The sequence below is a fragment of the Globicephala melas genome, chromosome X (genome assembly GCF_963455315.2).
Source record: "Globicephala melas chromosome X, mGloMel1.2, whole genome shotgun sequence".
Taxonomy (NCBI): domain Eukaryota; kingdom Metazoa; phylum Chordata; class Mammalia; order Artiodactyla; family Delphinidae; genus Globicephala; species Globicephala melas.
The window spans coordinates 110,675,379-110,701,449 of NC_083335.1; the positions used below are offsets into that span (position 1 = coordinate 110,675,379).

The 26,071-nt window shown below is 41.9% G+C and overlaps 1 protein-coding gene across 6 annotated transcripts in view; it reads left to right on the forward strand.

Annotated features, from left to right (window-relative positions):
• PHKA2 (phosphorylase kinase regulatory subunit alpha 2) overlaps positions 1-26,071 on the forward strand; it is an 86,982-nt gene that overhangs the window by 9,548 nt on the left and 51,363 nt on the right. For all 6 annotated transcript variants that reach the window (XM_060292643.2, XM_060292641.1, XM_030843783.2 and 3 more), the window contains exons 2-4: positions 19,913-20,071; positions 23,372-23,419; positions 24,351-24,519. In XM_060292643.2, the coding sequence (XP_060148626.1) occupies positions 19,913-20,071; positions 23,372-23,419; positions 24,351-24,519 (376 nt within the window). The remainder of the gene's footprint in view (positions 1-19,912; positions 20,072-23,371; positions 23,420-24,350; positions 24,520-26,071) is intronic.

The following is a 26,071-nucleotide window of genomic DNA, read 5'->3' on the forward strand; positions in this document are numbered from 1 at the left end:
TATTTTAGTGCCAGATAAAAACATTAGAGTAATTCAATGAAAAAAGTCCTTGAATCTTCCATTTACAAATAAAGGACCATAATAGACCCGTAGGAGGGAAATCTCTCCCAAGTTTCGGAGGGATCCAAAAGGTCATGTAGATCACCTAATCTCCTTTTACAGTTGAAGAATTCCAGCCAAGGGAGTTGAGGGGACCTTTTTCAAGGTCATCCTTTTGGTGAGCTGACAGCCCTGTGATAAGTGCTCCGTCTTGTTGGAAACAGGCCAAAGAGTAGAGATAAATACTTTAGACATGCCAGATTGCTGTGAAATAAAGTTATTCACTAATAGAGTGAAGTAAATATCACATCTGCCTCATAATAGGGAGAACATAATGTTCATAAAATACATTTAGAGAAATGTTCCTTAATCAAATGGGTTACAGACCCATTTGAGAATTTGATGATGGGTGAATATCTTATCTTCTCCTGGGAAAAATGCTCACATAAAAGTTCCAGGAGTCCAAGGACCTCCAGCTCCCTGCCCCCACAAAGCCCATCTATGGACTCCCGGAGAGCCCAGAGGCAGAGTGACAGGTGTGATGACACCATGCTCTGAACCCGAACCTGATGGAATAAAAGTCATTGAAAATATCGAATGGTGACATTTGCGATTTTCCTGTTCAGGTGAAAGGTTACTAGTGTGGCACCCAGTAATCCCTTGATACCTCGGACTTAAGGCGTGGCCAGGAGGATTCTGACAGCCCTACTGAGTTTGAATGTGTTCTATAAGTTTCCACAACACCAGGCTAAGGACTGATACCTCAAGCTAAGGAATTGGCAAGAGAGTCAAAGAATTAAAATCTCCTAAAAGAGTGGTAAAGTCATTTGCACATTTGATTGTAGCTGAGGGGCCCAGAATGGTTTCTGTGAAGTTTGAAAGTTTTAAGATGAGCACTGGGATCTGGAACGAAGCTAGAACAAAGCTAAAATGAAGTGGATGCCTGCAGCGCTTGGCCTGCGACCCAGTTTGTTTCCCTGTAAGCCATCACTCAGTCGTATGAGATGATACAGATGCGTCGGCCCAGGGCAGCTTGCAGCCTGTGCTTTATTTGTGAACCCAGAGGGGGAAGTCTAATCGGCGGCAATTTAGAAAAAGACATCATTTGCAAGTGAAAATTGCACACCTGTGATCTCCTTAGGTAAAGCATGAGGCTGCTGCATGTTAGAGCTTAAATTTTCAACATTATTCTCTGAAAGCTTGAGGTTTACATATCAAATTATGCAAAACCTATCTTTTTTTTTTTGCGGTGCGCGGGCCTCTCACTGTTGTGGCCTCTCCCATTGCGGAGCACAGGCTCCGGACGCGCAGGCTCAGTGGCCATGGCTCACGGGCCCAGCCGCTCCGCGGCACGTGGGATCTTCCCGGACCGGGGCACGAACCCGTGTCCCCTGCATCGGCAGGCGGACTGTCAGCCAGTGCGCCACCAGGGAAGCCCCTTTTCCATTAGTTTAAAAGATAGATTTTGGGCTTCCCTGGTGGCGCACTGGCTGACAGTCCGCCTGCCGATGCAGGGGACACGGGTTCGTGCCCCGGTCCGGGAAGATCCCACGTGCCGCGGAGCGGCTGGGCCCGTGAGCCATGGCCACTGAGCCTGCGCTCTAGAGCCCGCAAGCCACAACTACTGAAGCCCGTGTGCCTACAGCCTGTGCTCTGCAACAAGAGAAGCCACCGCAGTGAGAAGCCCGCACACCGCAACAAAGAGTAGCCCCCGCTCGCCGCAACTAGAGAAAGCCCGCGTGCAGCAATGAAGACCCAACGCAGCTAAAAATAAGTAAATAAAATAAATCTATTAAAAAGTAAATAATAAATAAATAATGGAAAAAAGAAAGGTTATTCACACAGCCAGTAGTCTCAATTACAGATGCAGTCATTTTAAAACCAATGCTGATGTCATTCCCACTTTAAAAAACCTCTCCCAAGTCCAAGGCATTGCCCTTCCCCATCTCCTTTAACATTTCAAACAGTTGCTAGAACAAAATTCCCATACAACAAATGAATTTAACCAGTTTTCGGAGTTTTTGTAATAGAAATTCTCACATTCTATTTTTTGCTTTACCAGCACAGGGGTGGTAGGGAACAGGGGGCTGGGGGGAGTAATCATGTATTTTCAATATTTATCTTAGTTTCCTTTGGGCATTGCATTTGAATAATTGAACAGTATATTCCTCCCTTGGAACTGAGCAAGTTGGTGGGATGCACTTAGCGATTCTTAATCCAAAGGAAAGAGGTCTAAGGGTAGGAGTTAGCTGGAGGCCTCTGACCTCTGTCCCTTGGAGCATAGGAAAGGGAGCTTCAGGAAGGCTTCATGGAGGAGGGAGCATGTGAAGGAGAGGCGTTTGCTGGAGAGCATTACAGGCGGGGAGAAGAGTGTGTGCACAGGCCCAGAAGTGCGAGAGCAGAGCATGTGCAGGAAATACTAATTGGGGTTTTCTGGGGAGCTAAGGAGGGAGCGACGGGTGATGAGGCGGGATGTGAGAGGAAGAGCCAGCACATGATGAGCCTTGTATGGCTACCCAAGGGACTTCGGTTCTACTTTGTAGGGTCGGAGAATTCTGAGCAGGGCAGTGAAGGCTTGAGATTCTAGGTCTTTCAGTGACCTCCCTTTGTGGAGGATGGATTGGAAGGAAAGCAGTACTAGAGGTAGAGAGATCTGTAGGGAGCTATTCCGATTTTCTTTTGGGACGGAGGGAGGGGAAGAAGGAATCTATCCTCTCTGTGCCGTTTTTGGTGGGTAGATGACAGCATCCATCTGTGTGCCCTCCAGGTAGAAATTGAACTGCAAAATGTTAAATTAAGTAGTTTGGTGCTACCATCTAGCTTATGTATTTTACCTTAATATTGCCTCAATCTTAGATTTCTTTAATAGCATCAAATGTTTTTACGGTATCTAGTTCACTGTGGCCAGTTAATAGGCATTTGTAGTTGTATCTGTCAGGATTCTTTCAGATGTAACTGACACAAACCCACCTCAAATGGCCTTTAAGCACAAAAGAGAATTTATTGCTCAAATAACTGAAAATCCCAAGCGACTGGGCTAGGTTCAGGCATGGCTGGATTTAGGAGCTCAAATGACCAAGTATATCTCTTTGTATTACTTGGCCCTGTTTGACTCAGAGTGGGCTTTATTCTCTGGCAGGCTCATCTCAGGTGGTGGCAGAAGTGGTCCCTTGGCAGCTCCAGGTTATAGTCTTTCAGATTGGTGCCCTCTGTAGAAAGCAAGCTTTTCCTATAGTGCCCCTAGAGAAAGTCCTGACTGTGAATGGCTCTCAGTTGGTCCAGCTTGGGTCGTGTGCACATCCCTGAACTGTGCCTAGATTGGCCAGGCTGGGTCACACGTCCTTCCCTGCAGCTGGGGTTGTGGCCAGGGGTCAGGCAGTTATGGGATCAACCCTGCCTCCCCTCCCCAGAACCACTACTGAATCAGAGCAGGGGAAATTATAGGCCATTACCAGAAAAGGGGGGAACAGTTACTGGATAGGCAGAGGCAACAGTGGTTTCCATTAGAATGGGGATGAAGTAAAGGGCCCGAGGGGTCCCGACCCATGGTCTCCAGTCTGCTTCGAACCCTCCTTTTTATACAAAAGGAAACCAAGGGCCAGAGAAGTTAAGTAATTCGCTCAAGATCACATAGCTAATAAGTGGCAGAGCAGATTTGAACCCAGGTGTATCTTACACAGTGTGGGGGCTGTGGCCTTAAACACTGCATTATGTTCCGTGCCTCCCTTGAGGAACGGCCTTCAGGGACCTTCTGCACAAATAATACCAGAGACTGAGCTCACATTACCTACAACCCTGTCCATTCTATTTGGAAAATTCTAAATATTAGGAAGCTCTTACGTTGAGTTGAATAGCCAAAAAAATCAAATCCCTCTTTCAGAGGACAACCTTTCAGCAATTTGAAGATGCTAACTTGCTCTCCCTTAAACCTTCTCTAAACACCCTATTCTCCCTTCATGAGCTGTGGCTCTCAGCCTCTTCATAGCCCTGACCAACCTCTGGGTATGTTCCAGGTAGGGAATATCCCTTTTCAAACATGGTGTTTGGCAGTGACAGTATGCCAGGTGTGCTCTGCCAGGCTGGCAGTTCAGTGAGACGCTCATTTCCCTTGTTCTGAAAACTCTACTTCCATTAACATAGCCTTGATTTTTTGGTATCCACTCACATGCTGTTCGTAGGTCGTTCGTTGTTAAAACTTGCAGGCAGTGTTGTATAGTTGAAATTTCTTGTACCTAAATACTGGGGCAAGATGTGGCTGGGTCAAAGGGTAGCTGCTGGGATGGGGGAGTGGGGGGGGGTGATTTGGAAAAAAGAGAAGAGGTTCTGTTTAAAGAGTTGTTGGGGCCCTGGGAGTGGGAGTGTATGTGTAAAGGGAGCTGAGTCATCTCAAATGTGTGGGAGTGATTGCTACTAAAATTAGTTAAGCAGACATTTATTGAACACGCAAGCCCAATAAATAAATTCTTGTTGAATTGTATCTAGTTTTGTTTCCACCTGTTTTCTAAGTCCTTAAGTGTTCTGCTGTTCTGGGTCAGCATCCACTTTGCAGCCCTTACCTGCCCCTCCTCTCACATGCACACGCCTTCTTAGGAGCAGTGGATGCCACCTTTTCAACATCGCTGCTCTCTTCTGTTGTTAATCCTCCCCATCCCCGATTGCTCTCAGTATCATCTTGGTATTGCCACCAACCAAGAAGATTGTATAAGTGTTGTTTCTTGAGCGTATATGACGAAGACTTGAGCTTTTATTATCTTTATTTTTCAGGTTGATAATTTTAACATTGAATATATGTTTTTAAACTACATACCCACCACCCTAGGGAGCCATGTACACTGTCTTCTTCGGTCATCTTGTACCACTGTACCGTTACCCTCAGTGAAATTCACTGCCCTAACTTCTGCCTCCTTAAACTTCACCTCTGTCCTTTGAGTTTACTATTCTCCGTTTCACCCATCTCATCTCTGAATCTAGGGATAAGCCATTTCCTATGCTTGAAGCAGCTCCCCTGTTTTACCCACTTTTCTACTTATAAAGCAAAAATGAGGATTTACCACCTGTTTGAATCATTCCCAAGATTCATGCTTCTTCAGAGTTTCCTAAAGAAAGACTACAGTTCTATGAATTTTAAAACATGTATAGAGTCACGTAACCACCACCATAATCAAAATACAAAGCAGTTCCTTCGACTAAAAAATCTCCCTCCTGCTACCTCTTTATAGTCACACATCCCACCCAACCCTAATCTCTAGAAACCGCTGATTTGTTCTGTGTCACTATAGTTTTGTCTTTTCAAGATTGTCATGTAAGTGGAATCATATGGTATGTAACCTTTGAGAGTGGCTTCTTTCACTTAGTATAATGCCCCCGAGATTCATCCAAGCTGTCGTGTGTATCAGTAGTTTGTTCTTTTTCATTGCCGAGTAGTATTCATTATATGGACATATCACAGTGTGTTTATCCATTCACCCGTTGAAGGAAATTTGAGTTATTTACAGTTTCTGGCAGTTATGGATCGAGCTGCTTTAAACATGCATGTAGAGGTTTGCATTTCTCTAGGGTAAATACTTAGGAGCAGGTTTGCTGGGTCATAGGGTAAGTGTCTGTTTAACTTCATTAGAAATCGCCAAACTCTTTTCTAGAATGGCAGCACTATTTTGCATTCCCACCAACAGTGTATGAGGATTCAAGTGGCTCTATGCCCCTGTTAACGCTTAGTATTGGCATTAGTTTTTCTATACTTTAAATTTTCATTTATTTACTTATTTATTGAAGTATACTTGATTTACAATGTTGTGTTTCTGGTGTACAGCAAAGTGACTCAGTTATATATATACATATTCTTTTTCATATTCTTTTCCATTATGGTTTATTACAGGATATTGAATATAGTTCCCTGTGCTATACAATAGGACCTTGTTGTTTATCTATTATATATATAGTAGTTTGTATCTGCTCATTCCAAACTCCTAATTTATCCCTCCCCACCTCCTTTTCCCTCTGGTAACCATAAGTTTATTTTCTATGTCTGTGAGTCTGTTTCTCTTTTGTAAATAAGTTCATTTGTATCATATTTTAGATTCCACATGCAAGTGATATATGGTATTTGTCTTTCTCTTCTGACTTACTTAGTATGATAATCTCTAAGTCCATCCATGTTGCTGCATATGGCATTATTTCATTCTTTTTTATGGGAGAGTAGTATTCCATTGTCTGTGTATACACACACACACACACACACACACAAACACACACACATATATATATATCACCCATCTTCTTTATCCATTCATCTGTTGATGGACATTTAGGTTGCTTCCATGTCTTGGCTATTGTAAGTAGTGCTGCTGTGAACGTTGGGGTGAATGTATCTTTTCAAATTACAGTTTTCTCCAGATATCTGCCCAGGAGTGGGATTGCTGGATCACACGGTAGCTGTCTTTCTAGTTTTTTAAGGAACCTCCATACTGTTTTCCATAGTGGCTGTACCAGTTTACATTCCCACCAACAGTGTAGGACGGTTCCCTTTTCTCCGTACCCTCTCTGGCATTTGTTATTTGTAGACTTTGATGATGGCCATTCCGACTGGTATGAGGTGATACCTCATTGTAGTTTTGATTTTTTTTTAATTAATTTATTTTTGGCTGTGTTGGGTCTTCATTGCTGTGCTCAGGCGTTCTCTAGCTGCACTGAGTAGGAGCTGCTCTTCGTGACAGTGTGTGAGCTTCTTGTTGCAGTGGGTTCTCTTGTTGCGAGCACAGGCTCTAGGAACGCAGGCTTCAGTAGTTGTGGCTCGTGGGCTGTAGAGCGCAGGCTCAGTTGTTGTGGCACACGGGCTTAGTTGCTCTGCGTCATGTGGGGTCTTCCCAGACCAGGGCTCAAACCTGTGTCCCCTGCATTGGCAGGCGGATTCTTAACCACTGTGCCACCAGGGAAGTCCCTAGTTTTGATTTTAATAATTAGCAATGTTGAGTATCTTTTCATGTGTCTGTTGGCTATCTGTATGTCTTCTTTGGAGAAATGCCTCTTTAGGTCTTCTGCCCATTTTTTGATTGGGTTGTTTGTTTTTTTGTTATTGAGTTGTATGAGCTGTTTGTATATTTTAGAAATTAAGCCCTTGTCAGTTGCATCATTTGCAAATATTTTCTCCCATTCCGTAGGTTGTCTTTTCATTTTGTTTATGGTTTCCTTTGCTGTGCAAAAGCTTGTAAGTTTGATTTGGTTCCATTTGTTATATTTGCTTTTATTTCTCTTGTCTTGGGAGACTGATCTAAGAAAACATTCTTACATTTATGTCAGAGAATGTTTTGCCTGTGTTCTCTTCTAGGATTTTTATGGTGTCATGTTTTATATTTAAGTCTTTAAGCCATTTTGAGTTTATTTTTGTGTATGGTGTGAGGGAGTGTTCTAACTTCATTGATTTATATGTGACTGTCCAGCTTGCCCAGCACCACTCGCTGACGAGATTGTCTTTTCTCCATTGTATATTCTTGCCTCCTTTGCCGAAGATTAATTGATCATAGGTGTGTGGATTTATTTCTGGGCTCTCTATTCTGTTTCATTGATCCATATGTCTGTTTTTGTGCCAGTACCATGTTGTTTTGATTACTGTAGCTTTGTAGTATAGTCTGAAATCAGGGTGGGTTATACCTCCTGCTTTGTTCTTTTTCCTCAGGCTTATTTTGGCAATTCTAGGTCTTTTATAGTTCCACATAAATTTTAGGATTATTTGTTCTAGTTCTGTGAAAAAGGTCATGGATAATTTGATAGTGATCGCATTTAATCTGTAGATTGCTTTGGGGAGTATGGCCATTTTAACAATATTCTTCCAATCCAGGAGCATGGGATATCTTTCCATTTCTTTGAATCATCTGTAATTTCCTTAATCAATGTTTTATAGTTCTCAGCACATAAGTCTTTCACCTCCTTGGTCAGGTTTATTCCTAGATATTTTTTATTTTTATTATTATTTTGCGGTACGCGGGCCTCTCACTGCTGTGGCCTCTCCCGCTGTGGAGCACAGGCTCTGGATGCGCAGGCTCAGCGGCCATGGCCCACGGGCCCAGCCGCTCCACGGCATGTGGGATCCTCCTGGACCAGGGCACGAACCTGCGTCTTCTGCATCAGCAGGCGGACTCTAAACCACTGCGACACCAGGGAAGCCCCCTATATATTTTTTTTATGTGATTTTAAAAGGGGTTGTTTTTTACTTTGCCTTTCTGATATTTCATTGTTTGTGTAAAGAAATGCAAAAGGTTTCTGTTTGTTAATCTTGTATCCTGCTACCTTGCTGAATTCATTTATTAGTTCTACTAGTTTTTGTGTGGAGTCTTAAGGGTTTTCTGTATATAGTATCATGTTATCTGCATATAATGACAGTTTTACCTCTTCCCTTCCAATTTGGATACCTTTTATTTCTTTTTCTTGTCTGACTGCTGTGGCTAGGACTTCCAATACTATGTTGAAGAGAAGTGAGAGTGGGCATCCTTCTCTTGTTCCAGATTTTAGTGGGAAGGCTTTCAGGTTTTCACCATTGAGTCTTATGTTGGCTGTGGGTTTGTCATAAATAGCTTTTATTATGTTGAGATATGTTCCCTCTATACCCACTTCGGTAAGAGTTTTTAACATGAATAGATGTTGAATTTTATCAAATGCTTTTTTTGCATCTGTTGAAATGATCATGTGGTTTGGCAGTATTTTTTTATTTTAGCCATTTCAATAGGTAGGTAGTGCTATCTCACAGTGGTTTTAATTTGCATTTCCTTAATAGCTAATGATGTTGGCCTTTTTAAAAAATTTTTATTTATCTATTTTTGGCTGCGTTGGGTCTTCATTGCTGCACACGGGCTTCCTCTGTGGCGAGCAGGGGCTGCTCTTCATTGCAGTGCACGTGCTTCTTGTTGCAGTGGCTTCTCTTGTTGTGGAGCACGGGCTCTAGGCACGCGGGCTTCAGTAGTTGTGGTTCACAGGCCCTAGAGTGCGGGCTCAGTAGTTGTGGCGCACTGGCTTAGTTGCTCCATGGCATGTGGGATCTTCCTGGACTAGGGCTCGAACTCGTGTCCCCTGCATTGGCAGACAGATTCTTAACCAATGTGCCAACAGGGAAGCCCTTTTCAATTTTTTTTTCAACCAATTTTTAAATAAGTTGTTTTCTTACTGTTGAGTTTTGAGAGTTCTTTCCATATGCTGGATACAATTCCCTTTTTGAACATGTGACTTGCAAATAGTTTCTCCCAGTCTATAGCTTGTCTTTTTATCTCTTAAGTGTCTTTCACAGAGAAAAAGGTTTTAATTTTGATAAAGTCCAGTTTATCGATTTTTCTTCTATGGATGGTGCTTTTGGTGTCATGGCTAATTTTGCCTAATTTTAAGTCATGAAGATTTTTCTTCTATGTTTTCTTTCTTTTTAAAATTATTTTATTTATCTATATTTGGCTGCCTTGGGTCGTCGTTGCTGTGTGCAGGCTTTCTCTAGTTGTGGCGAGCGGGGGCTGCTCATTGTTGTGATGTGCGGGCTTCTCATTGCGGTGGCTTCTCTTTGTTGCAGAGCACAGGCTCTAGGCACGTGGCCTGCAGTAGTTGTGGCACGTGGGCTCAGTAGTTGTGGCTCGCGGGCCCTAGAGCACGGGCTCAGTAGTTGTGCCGCATGGGCTTAGTTGCTCTGTGGCATGTGGGATCTTCCCAGACCAGGGCTCAAACCTGTATCCCCTGCGTTGGCAGGCAGATTCTTAACAACTGCGCCACCAGGGAAGTCCCATCTTCTATGTTTTCTTACAGAAGTTTTATAGGTTTACATTTTACATTTAGATCTCTGATCCATTTTGAGTTAACGTTGTGTAAGATGTGGGATTTAGATTCAGATTCATTTTCTTGCATATGGATGTTCATTTGTTCCAATACCATTTATTAAAAAGACTGTTCTTTCTCCCTTTGTGTTTAGACCTTTGTCAAAGGTCAATTTGTCATATGTGTGTGGATCTACTTCTGGTCTCTATTCTTTTCTAGGCCCTATGTCTGTATCCCTTTTCCTCTTGTTAGGTGCACACACATTTAGGATTATTATATCTTCATAGGAACTGACCCTTTCATTATTATGTAACATCTCTCTGTATCCCTGGTCGTTTTCTTTGCTGTGAAGTCTACTTTGTCTGATGTTAATATCTCAATTCGTTTCCCCTCTTCTCCCTATGCTGAAGAGTAGGATTTCAGTTTATTACTTTAACAATTTTTTTATAAGCCCCAAAGCAAAAGGCAAGTAATTCATCACCATTTTAATCTCTGAGCACTTTAGATTCAGTAATGATTCGGCTGTGGAGGCGGCAGGTGGGGGTGTTTCCCAGCCCATCACAGCTAGCAGGTGACGTCACCATGACAGCATAGTTGTTCACAATTATTCATATAATAATTGTTCACATAGAGGGCAGACAGCAGAAGCAAGAAGAACTACAATTCTGCAGCCTGTGGAAGGAAAACCACATTCACGGAAAGATAGACAAAATGAAAAGGCAGAGGACTTTGTACCAGATGAGGGAACAAGATAAACCCCAGAAAAACAACTAAATGAAGTGGTGATAGGCAACCTTCCAGAAAAAGAATTCAGAATAATGATAGTGAAGATGACCCAGGACCTTGGAAAAAGAATGGAGGCAAAGATGGAGAAGATGCAAGAAATGTTTAACAGAGACCTAGAAGAATTAAAGAACAAACACCTGGAAGAATTAAAGAACAAACAAACAGAGATGAACAGTACAGTAACTGAAATGAAAAATACACTAGAAGGAATCAATACCAGAATAACTGAGGCAGAAGAACGGATAAGTGACCTGGAAGACAAAATGGTGGAGTTCACTGCTGCGGAACAGAATAAAGAAAAAAGAATGAAAAGAAATGAAGACAGCCTAAGAGACATCTGGGACAACATTAAATGCAACAACATTCGCATTAAAGGGGTCCCAGAAGGAGAAGAGACAGAGGAAGGACCCGAGAAAATATTTGAAGAGATTGTAGTCAAAAACTTCCCTAATATGGGAAAGGAAATAGCCACCCAAGTCCAGGAAGCACAGAGAGTCCCAGGCAGGATAAACCCAAGGGAAACACACCAAGACATATAGTAATCAAATAGACAAAAATTAAAGACAAAGAAAAATCATTGAAATCATAAGGGGAACACGACATAACATATAAGGGAACTCCTATAAGGTTAACAGCTGATTTCTCAGAAGAAACTCTACAAGCCAGAAGGAAGTAGCATTATATATTTAAAGTGATGAAAGGGAAGAACCTACAACCAAGATTACTCTACCCGGCAAGGATCTCATTCAGATTCGACAGAGAAATCAAAAGCTTTACGGACAAGCAAAAGCGAAGAGAATTCAGCACCACCAAACAAGCTCTACAACAAATGCTAAAGGAACTTCACTAAGTGGGAAACACAAGAGAATAATAGGGCCTACAAAAAGAAACCCATAACAATTAAGAACATGGTTATAGGAACATACATATCGATAATTACCTTAAACGTGAATGGATTAAATGCTCCAACCAAAAGACACATGCTCGCTGAATGGATACAAAAACAATATATATATGTATATATATAGTGTATATATATATTATAATATATATATACTATACATATACATGTATATATGTATATACCATATATATATGGTATATATATATATATATACATATATACATATATATGTATATATATATATACCATATATATGTTGTCTACAAGAGACCCACTTCAGACCTAGGGAGACACACACACTGAAAGTGAGGGGATGGAAACAGATATTCCATGCAAATGGAAATCAAAAGAAAGCTGGAGTAGCTATACTCATATCAGACAAAATAGACTTTAAAATAAAGAATGCTACAAGAGACAAGGAAGGACACTACATCATGATCAAGGGATCAATCCAAGAAGAAGATATAACAATTATATATGCACCCAACATAGGAGCACCTCAATACATAAGGCAACTGCTAACACCTGTAAAACAGGAAATCGACAGTAACACAATAATGGTGGGGGACTTTAACACCTCACTTACACCAATGGACAGATCATCCAGACAGAAAATTAATAAGGAAACAGAAGCTTTTAATGACACAAGAGACCAGATAGATTTAATTGATATTTATAGGACATTCCATCCCAAAACAGCACGTTACACTTTCTTCTCAAGTGTGCACAGAACATTCTCCAGGATAGATCACATCTTGGGTCACAAATCAAGCCTCAGTAAATTTAAGAAAATTGAAATCATATCAAGTACCTTTTCTGACCACAATGCTATGAGATTAGAAATCAATTACAAGGAAAAAAGCATAAATAACACAAACACATGGAGGCTAAACAATACATTACTAAATAAGCAAGAGATCACTGAAGAAATCAGAGGAAATCAAAAAATACCTACAGACAGATTACAACGAAAACACGACGATCCAAAACCTATGGCATGCAGCAAAAGCAGTTCTAAGAGGGAAGTTTATAGCAATACCAGCCTACCTCAAGAAACAAGAAAAGTCTTGTTAGGTTTTCAATCTAACCTTCCACCTAAAGGAACTAGAGAAAGAAGAAGAAACAAAACCCAAAATTAGTAGAAGGAAAGATATCATAAAGATCAGAGCAGAAATAAATGAAATAGAAACAAAGGAAACGATAGCAAGGATCAATAAAACTAAAACCTGGTTCTTTGAGAAGATAAACAAAATTGATAAACCTTTAGCCAGACTCATCAAGACAAAGAAGGAGAGGACTCAACTCAATAAAATTAGAAAAGAAAAAGGAGAAGTTGCAGCGGACACCACAGAAACACAAAGCATCATAAGAGACTACTACAAGCAACTCTATGCCAATAAAACGGACAACCTGGAAGAAATGGACAAATTCTTAGAAAGGTATAACCTTCCAAGGCTGAACCAGGAAGAAATAGAAAATATGAACAGACCAATCACAAGTAATGAAATTGAAACTGTGATTAAAAATCTTCCAACAAACAAAAGTCCAGGCCCAGATGGCTTCACAGGTGAATTCTATCAAACATTTAGAGAAGAGCTAACACCTGTCCTTCTCAAACTCTTCCAAAAAATTGCGAAGGAAGGAACACTCCCAGACTCCTTCTATGAGGCCACCGTCACCCTGATACCAAAACCAGACAAAGATACAACAAAAAAAGGAAATTACACACCAATATCACTGATGATTGTAGATGCAAAAATCCTCAACAAAATACTAGCAAACAGAATCCAACAACACATTAAAAGGATCATACACCATGGTCAAGTGGGATTTATCCCAGGGATACACAGATTCTTCAGTATATGCAAATCAATACATGTGATACACCATATTAACAAATTTATGAATAAAAACCATATGATCATCTTAATAGATGCAGAAAAAGCTTTTGAAAAAATTCAACACCCATGTATGATAGAAACTCTCCAGAAAGTGGACATAGAGAGAAACTACCTCAACATAAAAAGGGCATATACAACAAACCCACAGCAAACATCATTCTCAATGGTGAAAAACTGAAAGCATTTCCTCTAAGATCAGGAAGAAGACAAGGATGTCCACTCTCGCCACTCTTATTTAACATAGTTTTGGAAGTCCTAGCCATGGCAATCAGAGAAGAAAAAGAAATAAAAGGAATACAAATTGGAAAAGAAGAAGTAAAACTGTCACTGTTTGCAGATGACATGACACTATACATAGAGACTCCTAAAACTACCACCAGAAAACTACTAGAGCTAATCAATGAATTTGGTAAAGTTGCAGAATACAAAATTTATTTATTTATTTATTATTATTTTTAAAAATTTATTTTTGGCCGCATTGGGTCTTCATTGCTGCACGTGGGCTTTCTCTAGCTGTGGCAAGAGGGGGCTACTCTTCATTGCGGTGTGTGGGCTTCTCATTGTGGTGGCTTCTCTTGTTGTGGAGCATGGGCTCTAGGCACGCGGGCTTCAGTAGTTGTGGCTTGTGGGCTCTAGAGCACAGGCTCAGTAGTTGTAGTGCACGGGCTTAGCTGCTCCGTGGCATGTGGGATCTTACCAGACCAGGGTTCGAATCTGTGTCCCCTGCATTGGCAGGCGGATTCTTAACCACTGCGCCACCAGGGAAGCCCTGCAGGATACAAAGTTAATGCACAGAAATCTCTTGCATTCCTATACACTAACAACGAAAGATCAGAAAGAGAAATTAAGGAAACAGTCCCATTCACCATTGCAACAAAAAGAATAAAATACCTAGGAATACACCTACTTAAGGAGGTAAAAGACCTGTACACAGAAAATTGTAAGACACTGATGAAAGAAATCAAAGATGACACAAACAGATGGAGAACTATACCATGTTCTCGGATTGGAAGAATCAATATTGTGAAAATGACTATACTATCCAAAGCAATCTACAGATTCAATGCAATCCCTATCAAGTTACCAGTGGCATTTTTTACAGAACTAGAACAAAAAAGTTTTAAAATTTGTATGGAGACACAAAAGATCCTAAATAGCCAAAGCAGTCTTGAGGGAAAAAAACGGAGCTGGAGGAATCAGACTCCACGACTTCACACTGTACTACAAAGCTACAGTAATCAAGACAGGATGGGACTGGCACAAAAACAGAAATATAGATCAATACAACAGGATAGAAAGCCCAGAGGTAAACCCACGCACCTATGGTCAACTAATCTATGACAAAGGAGGCAAGGATACACAATGGAGAAAAGACTGTCTCTTCAACAAGTGGTGCTGGGAAAACTGGACAGCTACATGTAAAAGAATGAAATTAGAACACTCTCTAACACCATACACAAAAAATAGACTCAAAGTAGATTAGAGACCTAAATGTAAGACCAGACACTTTAAAAGTCTTAGTTGAAAACATAGTAAGAACACTCTGTGACATAAATCATAGCAAGATCTTTTTTGATCCACCTCCTAGAGTAATGGAAATAAAAACAAAAATTAACAAATGGGACCTAATGAAACTTAAAAGCTTTTGAAAAGAAACCTACAAACAAGACAAAAAGACAACCCTCAGAATGGGAGAAAATATTTGCAAACAAGTCAACAGACAAAGGATTAATCTCCAAAATATATAAACAGCTCATGCAGCTCAATATTAAAAAAACAAACAACCCAATCAAGAAATGGGCAGAAGGCCTAAATAGACATTTCTCCAAAGAAGACATACAGATGGCCAAGAAGCACGTGAAAAGCTGCTCAACATCACTAATTATTAGAGAAATGCCAATCAAAACTACAATGAGGTATCACCTCACACCAGTCAGAATGGCCATCATCAGAAAATCTACAAACGACAAATGCTGGAGAGGGTGTGGAGAAAGGGAACCCTCTTGCACTGTTGGTGGGAATGTAAATTGATACAGCCACTCTGGAGAACAGTATGGAGGTTCCTTAAAGAACTAAAAATAGAATTACCATATGATCCAACAGTCCCACTACTGGGCATGTACCCAGAGAAAACCATAATTCAAAAAGATACATGCACCGCACTGTTCGTTGCAGCACTGTTTACAGTAGCCAGGTCATGGAAGCAACCTAAGTGTCCATGTACAGGTGAATGGGTAAAGAAGATGTGGCACATATGTACAGTGGAATATTACTCAGCCATAAAAAGAAACAAAATTGAGTTATTTGTAGTGAGGTGGATGGACCTAGAGTCTGTCATACAGAGTGAAGTCAGTCAGAAAGAAAAACAAATACCGTATGCTATCACATATATATGAAATCAAAAAAATGGTTATGAAGAACCTAGGGGCAGGACAAGAATAAAGATGCAGACGTAGCAAACGGACTTGAGGACACGGGGAGGGGGAAGGGTAAGCTGGGATGAAGTGAGAGAGTGGCATGGACATATATACACTACCAAATGTAGAATAGATAGCTAGTGGGAAGCAGCTGCATAGCACAGGGAGATCAGCTCGGTGCTTGGTGACCACCTAGAGGGGTGGGATAGGGAAGGTCGGAGGGAGGGAGACGCAAAGGGGAGGAGATATGGGGATGTATGTATATGTGTAGCTGATTCATTTTGTTATACAGCAGAAACTAACACACCATTGTAAAGCAATTATACTCCAATAAAGATGTTTAAAAAAGTACATATATACAATGGAATATTACTCAGCCATAAAATGGAATGAAATTAGGTCATTTGTAGAGAAATGGATGGATCTAGAGACTGGCATACAGAGTGAAGTAAGTCAGAAAGAGAAAAACAAATATTGTATATTAACGCATATATGTGGAACCTAGAAAAATGGTACAGATGAACCCGTTTGCAGGGCAGAAATAGAGACACAGATGTAGAGAAAAAATGTATGGACACCAAGGGGGGAAAATGGCAGGGGTGGTGGTGGTGGTGGGATGAATTGGGAGATTGGCATTGACACGGATACACTAATATGTATAAAATAAACTGTATAAAAAAGTAAATAAAATAAAATTCAGCAATTCAAAAATAAAAAGTATTACTGAAGTGTCTAAGGCAGGTACAGATTTTGTGATGTTGGTCAGCTTTTAATATTCATAACTTGTGATTTCTTTCCTTGGTTTAAATAAATATAATTTTCATACCTAAAAAGTAATAGTGATAATATTTATTCACATAATGGTTGTTCACAGTTATTTGCTTCTCACTCCTGGGAGAGGCTTCCACATCCTTACCCTGTGGAACTTAGGAATGGCCATGTGACTTGCTTTCAACAATGAGACGTGAGAGGAAGTGATATGTGTCAGTTCTAACCAGCAGCTGTAAGAGGCAGCTCATCGTTCACTGTCTGTCTTCTCCTCTGCCATGAGATGGGCAGTGTTGTGGGCATAAGGCTGTCCCAGTAGCCTGGTTCCTAGATGGAAGGTAACACAGAGCAGAACCACAGCTGAAAAGGGATGGACACAAGACATGGGCGAGAAATATAAGCCACCAAGATTTTAGTGTTGTTATGACAGTATAGGGGCCAAGCCCTGGGCCCAGTCCATTCTAAGCCTTAGGGTCCTACCCTTTTTTCCCATAAACAGGAGCCAGGAAAGGCACTTCCCCTAAATTAGAAATGAACAAATGTTGGAGAGGGGCCGACAAATGACTGGATTTAAAAGAGAAACTGCCCAGCTGTTGGCCCCTTGCCCTTGATGAAGCACGGTTTATGTTAGGCTCATCTGTTTTGGACCTCTTCTTCTACAGTTTAAGGATGTCATTGTCAGTTTCCCTACAGCAGGAGTGCTGAGTCCCAGTGCAGGTCTGTGCTACCTCCTCTAATACTGCATTGGGACACTACCGTTGACTCTTTGTAGCTCTCCTCGTAGCTGCCCCCTCCTCTTCCTATAAGGGCGCTAATCCCCTTCATGAGAGCTCTGCCCACATGACCTGATTATCTCCCAAAGGCCCCACTTTCAAATACTGTCACATTGGGAATTAGATTTCAACGTATGAATTTTGGGGAGACACAGGCTTTCAGTTCATAATAGTAGGTATTCCTTTTGCTGAGTGCAGCAGCACTCTAATTTAACATGGCTTGTGTATGCAGTTTTGAATATGGGAATCCCCTGAAACACCCAGACTGCTTCTCTGTAGTGGAATGAGGCTGAGACAGTTTAGCTCTGGGTGGGGATGAACTAATCCACTTATAGTTAAACCCAAACTAAAGAACCAAAGAGGTGACTTTCAGTTAACAGTGACATTTCATAATCCAAACCACACTTGGCGCTGTGTAAGCAGTCACTGCTGTGTCATTGGAAGGCTGTTTGTCTCAGTGGACTCACGGTTGATGGGTACGCCAGGAAGGGGCTGAGTTCTTTCTGTGCACCTCCTGATGGTTTCCTGCCCTGAGTTTATCCAACAGGACCCAGAACAGATAAAGATGCTTATGCTATACCTTGTTGGTGCATAGTGATTTTTTAAAAAAGAACTCCAATAGTCCACTATTGGAATGACTCATACCGTCCCTCAGCCATTCCTAGACTTCACTTCTGGTTGACTTTAATATCATTGATCTGTAGTTGTTGGCTGTAGAACAGTGTCAATACACTGAATGCTGCTGCCCCTGAAGGCCCATCAGTTGCGTTTTAGATGTTTTTGAAGAGGGCATAGATTAAAGAGGAAGTCAAATATTTAATTCCTTAGGTGGGATCATCTGAAACTATGCCAATATTTTTTTTACCCAGTAACCTTGGCAGTATCACTTTGAAAGTACCCAGCAGCGTTTTTTAATGAGCCCTCTTGTAAATAATTTGGTACCCTTTTGAATAATAATTTAAGCTGGCAGGGTTCTGATTGCTATGATGTATTTTATTAGATACATATTTCTTTGCATAATTTCAGGAAAGTCAACAGAGGCTTTATCTTTATGTGACTCTTTTCCTATCTTATCCATTTTATTTCTAGGCACAGAGTTTATTAAGACTAGATTCTTAAAAAAGTAATAGCTTTATTGAGATATAATTTACTCACCATACAATTCATCTAGCATGTACAATTTAATGGGTTTTAGCATATTCACAGAGTTGTACATCATAACCACAGTCAAGTTTAGAACGTTTTCATCACCCCCAGAAAGGAAAAAACCTGTTAGCAGTCACTCACTCACTCACTCACTCACTCACTCCCCATTTCCTCCCATCCCACTCCTACCCACAGCCCTAGACAACTACTAATCTACTTTCTATCTCTATAGATTTCCTATTCTGGACATTCTGTACAATTGGAATCATACAGTATGTAGACTTTTGTGACTGACTTCTTAGTGTAATGTTTTCAAGGTTCATCCATGCTGTAGCATGTATTAGTACTTCATTCCTTTTTATTGCTGAATAATATTTCATTGTTCGTATGGATCACATTTTGTTTATCCATTTATCAGTTGATGGACACTTGGGTTGTTTCCTCTTTTGGGCTACTATGAATAATGCTGTGATGAACATTTGTGTACACTTTTTGTGAAGGTCTGGCTTTTTAGTGACTCAGCTGCCCTTTTAAATACTGGTGATACCATAGCTACATAGGAACCCTGATGGCCACCCCCTTTTAAAAATAATTAATTAATTAATTAATTTTTGGCTGCGTTGGGTCTTTGTTGCTTTGCTTGGGCTTTTCTCTAGTTGCGGCGAGCGGGGGCTACTCTTCGTTGCGGTGTGCAGGCTTCTCATTGCGGTGGCTTCTCTTGTTGTGGAGCACGGGCTCTAGGCGCACAGCCTCAGTAGTTGTGGCTCGCGGGCTCTAGAGCGCATGCTCAGTATTTGTGGCGCACGGGCTTAGTTGCTCCGCAGCACGTGGGATCCTCCCGGACCAGGGATCGAACCCATGCCCCCTGCACTGGCAGGCGGATTCCCAACCACTGTGCCACCAGGGAAGCCCCTGATGGCCCCTTGCTCGGCACCTCCTTTTTAAGGTAGGTGGCTTCCCCGGTCACACAGAGCTAGAGTGGTAGAGTGGGGCCTCTTGCTCCCATGTTCAGTGCTTTACTAAATGGTGTGGAAACACAAAGGGAGAGGAAGATCTAATTGTGTAATGCACATTTGTAAAAGCCTTGAAGGCTTTTTCTGTTTGCTGTTTCTTCTGTTCGTTACTTACAACAGTATGGTCTGGTCTGAAAGCCAAAGAACAAGTACTCACAAGTTAGAAGATCCCTCAGAGATTTTTTTAGTCTAATATCCTCATTATACAGATGAGAAAACCAAAGCCTAGAAAAAGTGATGTCATTTCTCACCCAAGATCACACTGTTGGTGGCAGGGTCTCTTCACTTCTCATCCCGGCCCTCGTGCCCCGATTAGGGTGAGCGTTCATTGCCCAGGAGCTAGGTGAAAGGCCGTGCTGAATCGTTTTGTCTTCTCTGATAGAATCCCGTCACGGGGCTGCTGTCAGCCAGTCACGAGCAGAAGGACGCCTGGGTGCGGGATAACATCTACAGCATCCTGGCTGTGTGGGGCCTGGGCATGGCCTACCGCAAGAATGCTGACCGCGATGAGGACAAAGCCAAGGCCTACGAGTTGGAGCAGGTAAGGCTGACTGGCAGCCGTGGCTTGGCCGCTCAGCACCTTTTCCTTGAACTGAAAAGCCTACAAGGAGGTAGCTGTGTGTGCAAAACAGTCTGGTACAGGCTTCTCCTCCATTTCTGCTATAGTATATTTTGGGGAGGCACTTTGGTGGTCTCAGCCTCTCATGTGTCTCTCCTTTTGAGATTTTTCCCTCCATAAAAAAACAACAAAAAATCGCACTGAATAGACATCCAAATTTCTAACTAGCTACATTTCTCTCACACGTGCTCTGTCAATTTTATACATACTTATATACAAGATGTCATTGTAAACTAATATGATAGTTTTTAAAGAGTCAGCACACCAGAACTACACATTCCAAAGTGTATACTCTTTGGAGTAATCATGTTGAAAGGATATTTATCCAAACATTATTGCCACTGCTTAAAACATGTTTGGAATTTCCTTTAAAAATGCCTTTCAGTTTGAGTCATTCTAAAGCAGTCTTTTTAATTTATAGTCACCCTTTAATTTTGAACCACATTGGTGGTGTCCAATTTTTGTGCCTGTGTTACCATACAGCACAATGAGGACCTTTTATTGTTTTCCAAAATTAGAAACCAGCATACCCACCAAAGCGAAGACTTGCCCATCACTAAGTATGTAAGAAAATAATCTGCCCCTGAGCACAGGAAGTATTTTCAGAGTGTTTTGAGTAATAGCATTGAAGTAAGGAGCATTGATGTATAGAAGTATAGATCTCTTGGCATGAGAGCGTTTGGGATTTCTCTTTGATTCATCATTTCTCATTGGCTGGCACAGCCAGTGGATTGTCAGGTCCAGGGAGAGTTCTTACGGCCCAATTGGTGATTGTTTATAGCAACCAAAGTGGGCATGAGTGGCGGCAGCCTTGACAGCAGTAGGGAAGCTAAGAGAGGAAGCCTGTCTGTGTGAGCAAGGAAAGGACAGTCTGGATTTGACTAGGCATGCTGAGTATGAGGTAATGAAATCACCCAGTCTTGGAGGTAAGGCAAGAATGGGTAGTATTGAAAATGCACATAGGGACTTCCCTGGTGGCGCAGTGGTTAGGAATCCTCCTGCCAATGCAGGGGACACGGATTTGAGCCCTAGTCTGGGAAGAACCCACATGCCGCAGAGCAACTAAGCCCGTGTGCCACAACTACTGAGCCTGTGCGCTAGGGCCCGTGAGCCACAACTACTGAGCCTGCGTGCCACAACTACTGCAGCCCACGTGCCTAGAGCCTGTGCTCCGCAACAAGAGAAGCCACTGCATTGAGAAGCCTGCACATCACGACAATGAGTAGCCCCCGCTTGCCACAACTAGAGAAAGCCCACACACAGCAACGAAGACCCAATGCAGCCAACAAATAAAATAATTAATTTATTAATTAATTAATTTTAAAAAAGAAAATGCATACAGCAAGCACTGAATGCTCCTCTAAGAACTTGGCTATTACATAAGTGAATCATTCATTTAACAGTGTAATAATTTGACATTCATGTCCTCCAAACTTCCTATCCTCCTCTGACACAAAATCCAAGTAAACCCATGCCTGTCTATTCACACTCACATGCATGCGTGCGCATACACACACACACACACACACACACACACACACACACACACACACACACACACACACACACACACACACACACACACACACACACACACACACACACACACACACACACACACACACACACACACACACTACCTCTCCTCTAAGCAATTTCTGATCTGGGTTAGAGTAGACTAGATTTGCCTATCTGTGACTGACAATAGAGAGGCACAAATAGGCCACATTGTTTGATTTGTTGAGTGTGGTTAATAACTAAAGAAGACATCTCCCTTGATTATGGAAAATAACACAGGATCTTCCAATGATCCTCAACAGGGACACTATTGCATTTGGGGCTTAGGCAGTACAGTTGTTATTGTGTGAGACTGTCCCATGAGTTGCAGGACATATAGTGTCCTTAGTCCTTACTCACTAAATGGCTGTAGCTCCCACCCCCATCATGGTGACAATAAAAATGCCTCCACCCCACATTTCCAGATGCTCCCCCATCCCCAGGGATGGTAATGTCACCACCAGTTGGGAACCACTGTGCTTCTTCACAATGGAAAATAACTTTTCTTTATTTGAGGGGAAGTCGATTGGCAAATGTTTACGCTGCACACCATAGGAAATGTTAATTATAACTGTTAATTATATCTTTTAATTATGAGGTAATATTTTCTGCATCAAAAGAGTTTATGACATAAAGTGAGATTATACTCTAGACTCCTAGGATTTTAGAGATGGAAGAATCTGAAGGGTGATCCATTTCAGACTTTGGCAATTAACTTTCGTGGCCCTTCACTATGCCTTCCCCTGCAAACCATGTGCATTCTGTAAGAGAGGAGACGCTGAAGGCCCTGGGTGGGAACTTCTTTCAGCCAGGCTACTTTGACCTAAAAATATCCCATTCTCCAGCCACTTGTGAAGTAGTTATATAGAGTTTTTAATAGGACATATTAAGACCAGTCTTTCAGTGGGCCTGAATTGTGGAGCAAGTGGGAGGCAACACAATGTATTGACTAGGAGCTCAAACTCTGGAGTCAGAGGACCTGGGCCCTGTCCTTGCTCCCCATCCTGCCAGCGGAAAGACTTGAGCAATGTTGCTTCATCAGCCTCAGGTTCCTCATCTATAAAGTGGGGAAATAATAACACCCACCTCATAAGGGTGTTGCAAGAATTAGTGGGAATCCAGGTAAAGTGTTTTGTACAATACCAGGACAGAACGTCTGATTATCATAGTGATATTGATATTATTTATAATAATAATACATATTATTAAGAAACGTTCGTGGCTACTTGCATTTTGTAAGAACTTTACTCAGTGGTCCAGTAATGGTGTCACAAATGGCTATTTTGGCAAAGCATCATTATTTTGGGGCAGGCATGGTGGTGGACTTAATTCATCCTTAGTATAACAAAAATAAATTACTAAGAATTGTGATATAAAGCTCCAGGGTACTAGGCTTATAAAAATTGTCTTGCTAAAAGCAGGAGTCACTGGATTTCAGTGCCAGGAGGTACCATCTGGTCCAGCTCCTTTATCTGAGATAAGTCACTTTGTCAAGAATTTCTTTGTGATGCAGTGGATAGAAATAACCCAAACAATCAGAATGCGTGTATATGCCTTCTCGGGGAAGGCTCCAGGCAGCACTGGCTTACCAGCCATGTGGTCAGGAGGTTGTTTTCATGGAGCAGGGAAGCTGGCCTTATTACTGATTCCATTTTATGTCCGTAGAACGTGGTGAAACTGATGCGGGGTCTTCTCCAGTGCATGATGAGACAGGTAAGTGGAAAACGACAGATGTATTTTTGGGTCATCTGAGTGGGCACTTCATATTCATGGTGACAACTAACACTCTTAAAGTGTTCTGAACTTTTCTTCTCAAGATGAAGAGAAATTGAAAATATTTTGCTTACGTTCTCCTTTTAAAATTATCTTCAATAATTTTATTATGCTATAGAACCAGAGTCAAAGAATACTTTCTCAGAATCTCTTTTCAAGAGTTAACTTGTGTAAAAGGAGAATGTGCCCTTTTTTTTTTTTAACAGGGAAGAAAACGTTGTTTTTAAAAGCCACTCCTAGAAAGCCATGTACTGTTGTTTATTCTGTTGAGTTTATAAAAGGGTTTCTTTTGAGTTGAAATGCTTGAGTTTTTAAAACTTGACATTGATATTATTGATATTTTCAGTGAGGGGTAAATAAAACAATTTGTTGAGCATGTACTGTATACAGAACATCATACTAGGATCTACACAGATCCCAAGATAAATATGATACAGTCCCGACCCTTAATCGGCACGTGCCTCATTAGTCTTCAAAGACGACATTGCTCTTTCCCTTTCAACATAAGGAAACAAGATTGGAAATTTAAAGAGGAAGAGGAGGTTCCTCTCCCTCCCCTCCTCCCTCCCTCTCATTGAGTTCCTACTGTGTGTCACAGCTCATGCTGGAGATATCAGACAAGGAAACCCTGCGGCTTGACCCCTCAGCCCTGCAGAACTTGTTAAAATGGCGCTGGGCTCAGACATTTCTGGTGATGGGCAGGAAGAGTCCCCCGCACAGCCTCTCTGTGTGGTGCTCACTAGTGAACATCCATCCCCTGCCTTCCATCCCACTGGCTCCCAGAGGTAACAGATAAAAGGTCTAGATCCAAGAGATTGACCTTTGCCAGCCATGAACCCCTTAGCTGCGAGCAGCCGACTTGCTTTCTCAGGTGAATAAAGTGGAGAGGTTCAAGCACACTCAGAGTACCAAGGACAGCCTGCATGCCAAGTACGACACCGCCACCTGCAGCACCGTCGTGGGCGACGACCAGTGGGGCCACCTCCAGGTGGATGCCACCTCCCTCTTTCTCCTGTTTCTGGCCCAGATGACTGCCTCCGGTGAGCCAGGGCTGATTGACCTCATTGTACTGGGAGTGACCATCCAGAAGGGGGCGGGGAGGGGCAGGCATTGATCAGTATTCAAAATAAGCTATTTCTGTAAAGAAAAAACATGCTTCTTTTTGCGTTGCATTATGTGCGCTACTCTGTGGCTCTGTTGACAGTCAGCCTCCTGAACCCTTGCAGAACGAGGGCTGTTGCACCAGCTCTGTCAGCATCTCACTGGTTGATCCCAAAGCTTCCTTGCTGTCTCTGTCGCCTAATTATTGGACCAACCTAGATCAGATCTACGTTCAGCAGTTCAAATATCTGCAGACGGTGTCATGCTCCATTTTAGAGTTTTCTTCTCCCGGAGTAGCAGGCCCTTCAGCTCTTCCTCTCACTACCCTGTCACCCTCTTTAGACACACCCTCGTTTATCCAAATTATAAACAAACAAAATAATTTCTAGAAGTCAGCAGTTTGCCCAGAGTTGTCTTTCAGTCCATAGCACCCATGCTGTGAGTGGGCCAAAAACTCCTGGGTGGTGAGCATCGTTCTCGTTGAAGCCCAAGCTGTTGGCTTTCATGGAGGCCTGGACACCAGGCCTCCCGAGCTCCAAGCTGCTGCCCCGCTCTGTGCACCAAATAGCCTCAAGTTAGGTCACTTAGCTGCTGTGTCTCAGAGTTCTTATCTCCAGTCCCCTAAATTCACGCTCCTGAGTTAGAGGCTTCCCATTTATTTCAGGCTGCAAATGTGAAACTCTAAAAATAGGAGAAGTCAGTAAATAATACTGTTATGGCTTCGTGAATAAACCAGGCACTTTAAAAAATATGTTCTGGTTATGAAAGTTAACGTGAGCTCACTGTAGATATTTTGGAAAATATAATGAAATACATAGAAAAAAAATCTCACTGCCAACTTTCATTCGAATGTGTCTCCTCCAAGTTTTTTTTCCTATGCATTTTAAAAATATATTTAAGGTCATACTATATGCATAAATATAGTCTTTTTATTACATAGCATTATAACTTAACCATTTGCCCCTTGATATTATAAGCTGTTTATAAACATAATTTTAATGACTTTATCAGTGGATATTCCATAATTAGTTTGACTATTCCTTTATTCTTTTTTTTTTTGCTATTATAACTATGTTGCAGTACCAACTTTGACCCCCATCTCTATTTGCTTCCTTCCCTTAGTTAGATATCATTCAAAGGCTACTCATACTTATTGCTAAATTGTTTTCAGAGCAGTTTACTAGTTAAACTTCCCCCAGTGATGTTAAGGGTGCATATCTTACCATACCCATACCAGCTTCAAGAATTCATACTTTAAAAATACATGTTGGGGGCTTCCCTGGTGGCGCAGTGGTTAAGGATCCGCCTGCTGATGCAGGGGACACGGGTTCGAGCCCTGGTCCGGGAAGATCCCACATGCCGCAGAGCAACTAAGCCCGTGCGCCACAACTACTGAGCCTGCTCTCTAGGGCCTGCGAGCCACAGCAGCTGAGCCCATGTACCTAGAGCCCATGCTCCGCAGCAAGAGAAGCCACCGCAACGAGAAGCCCG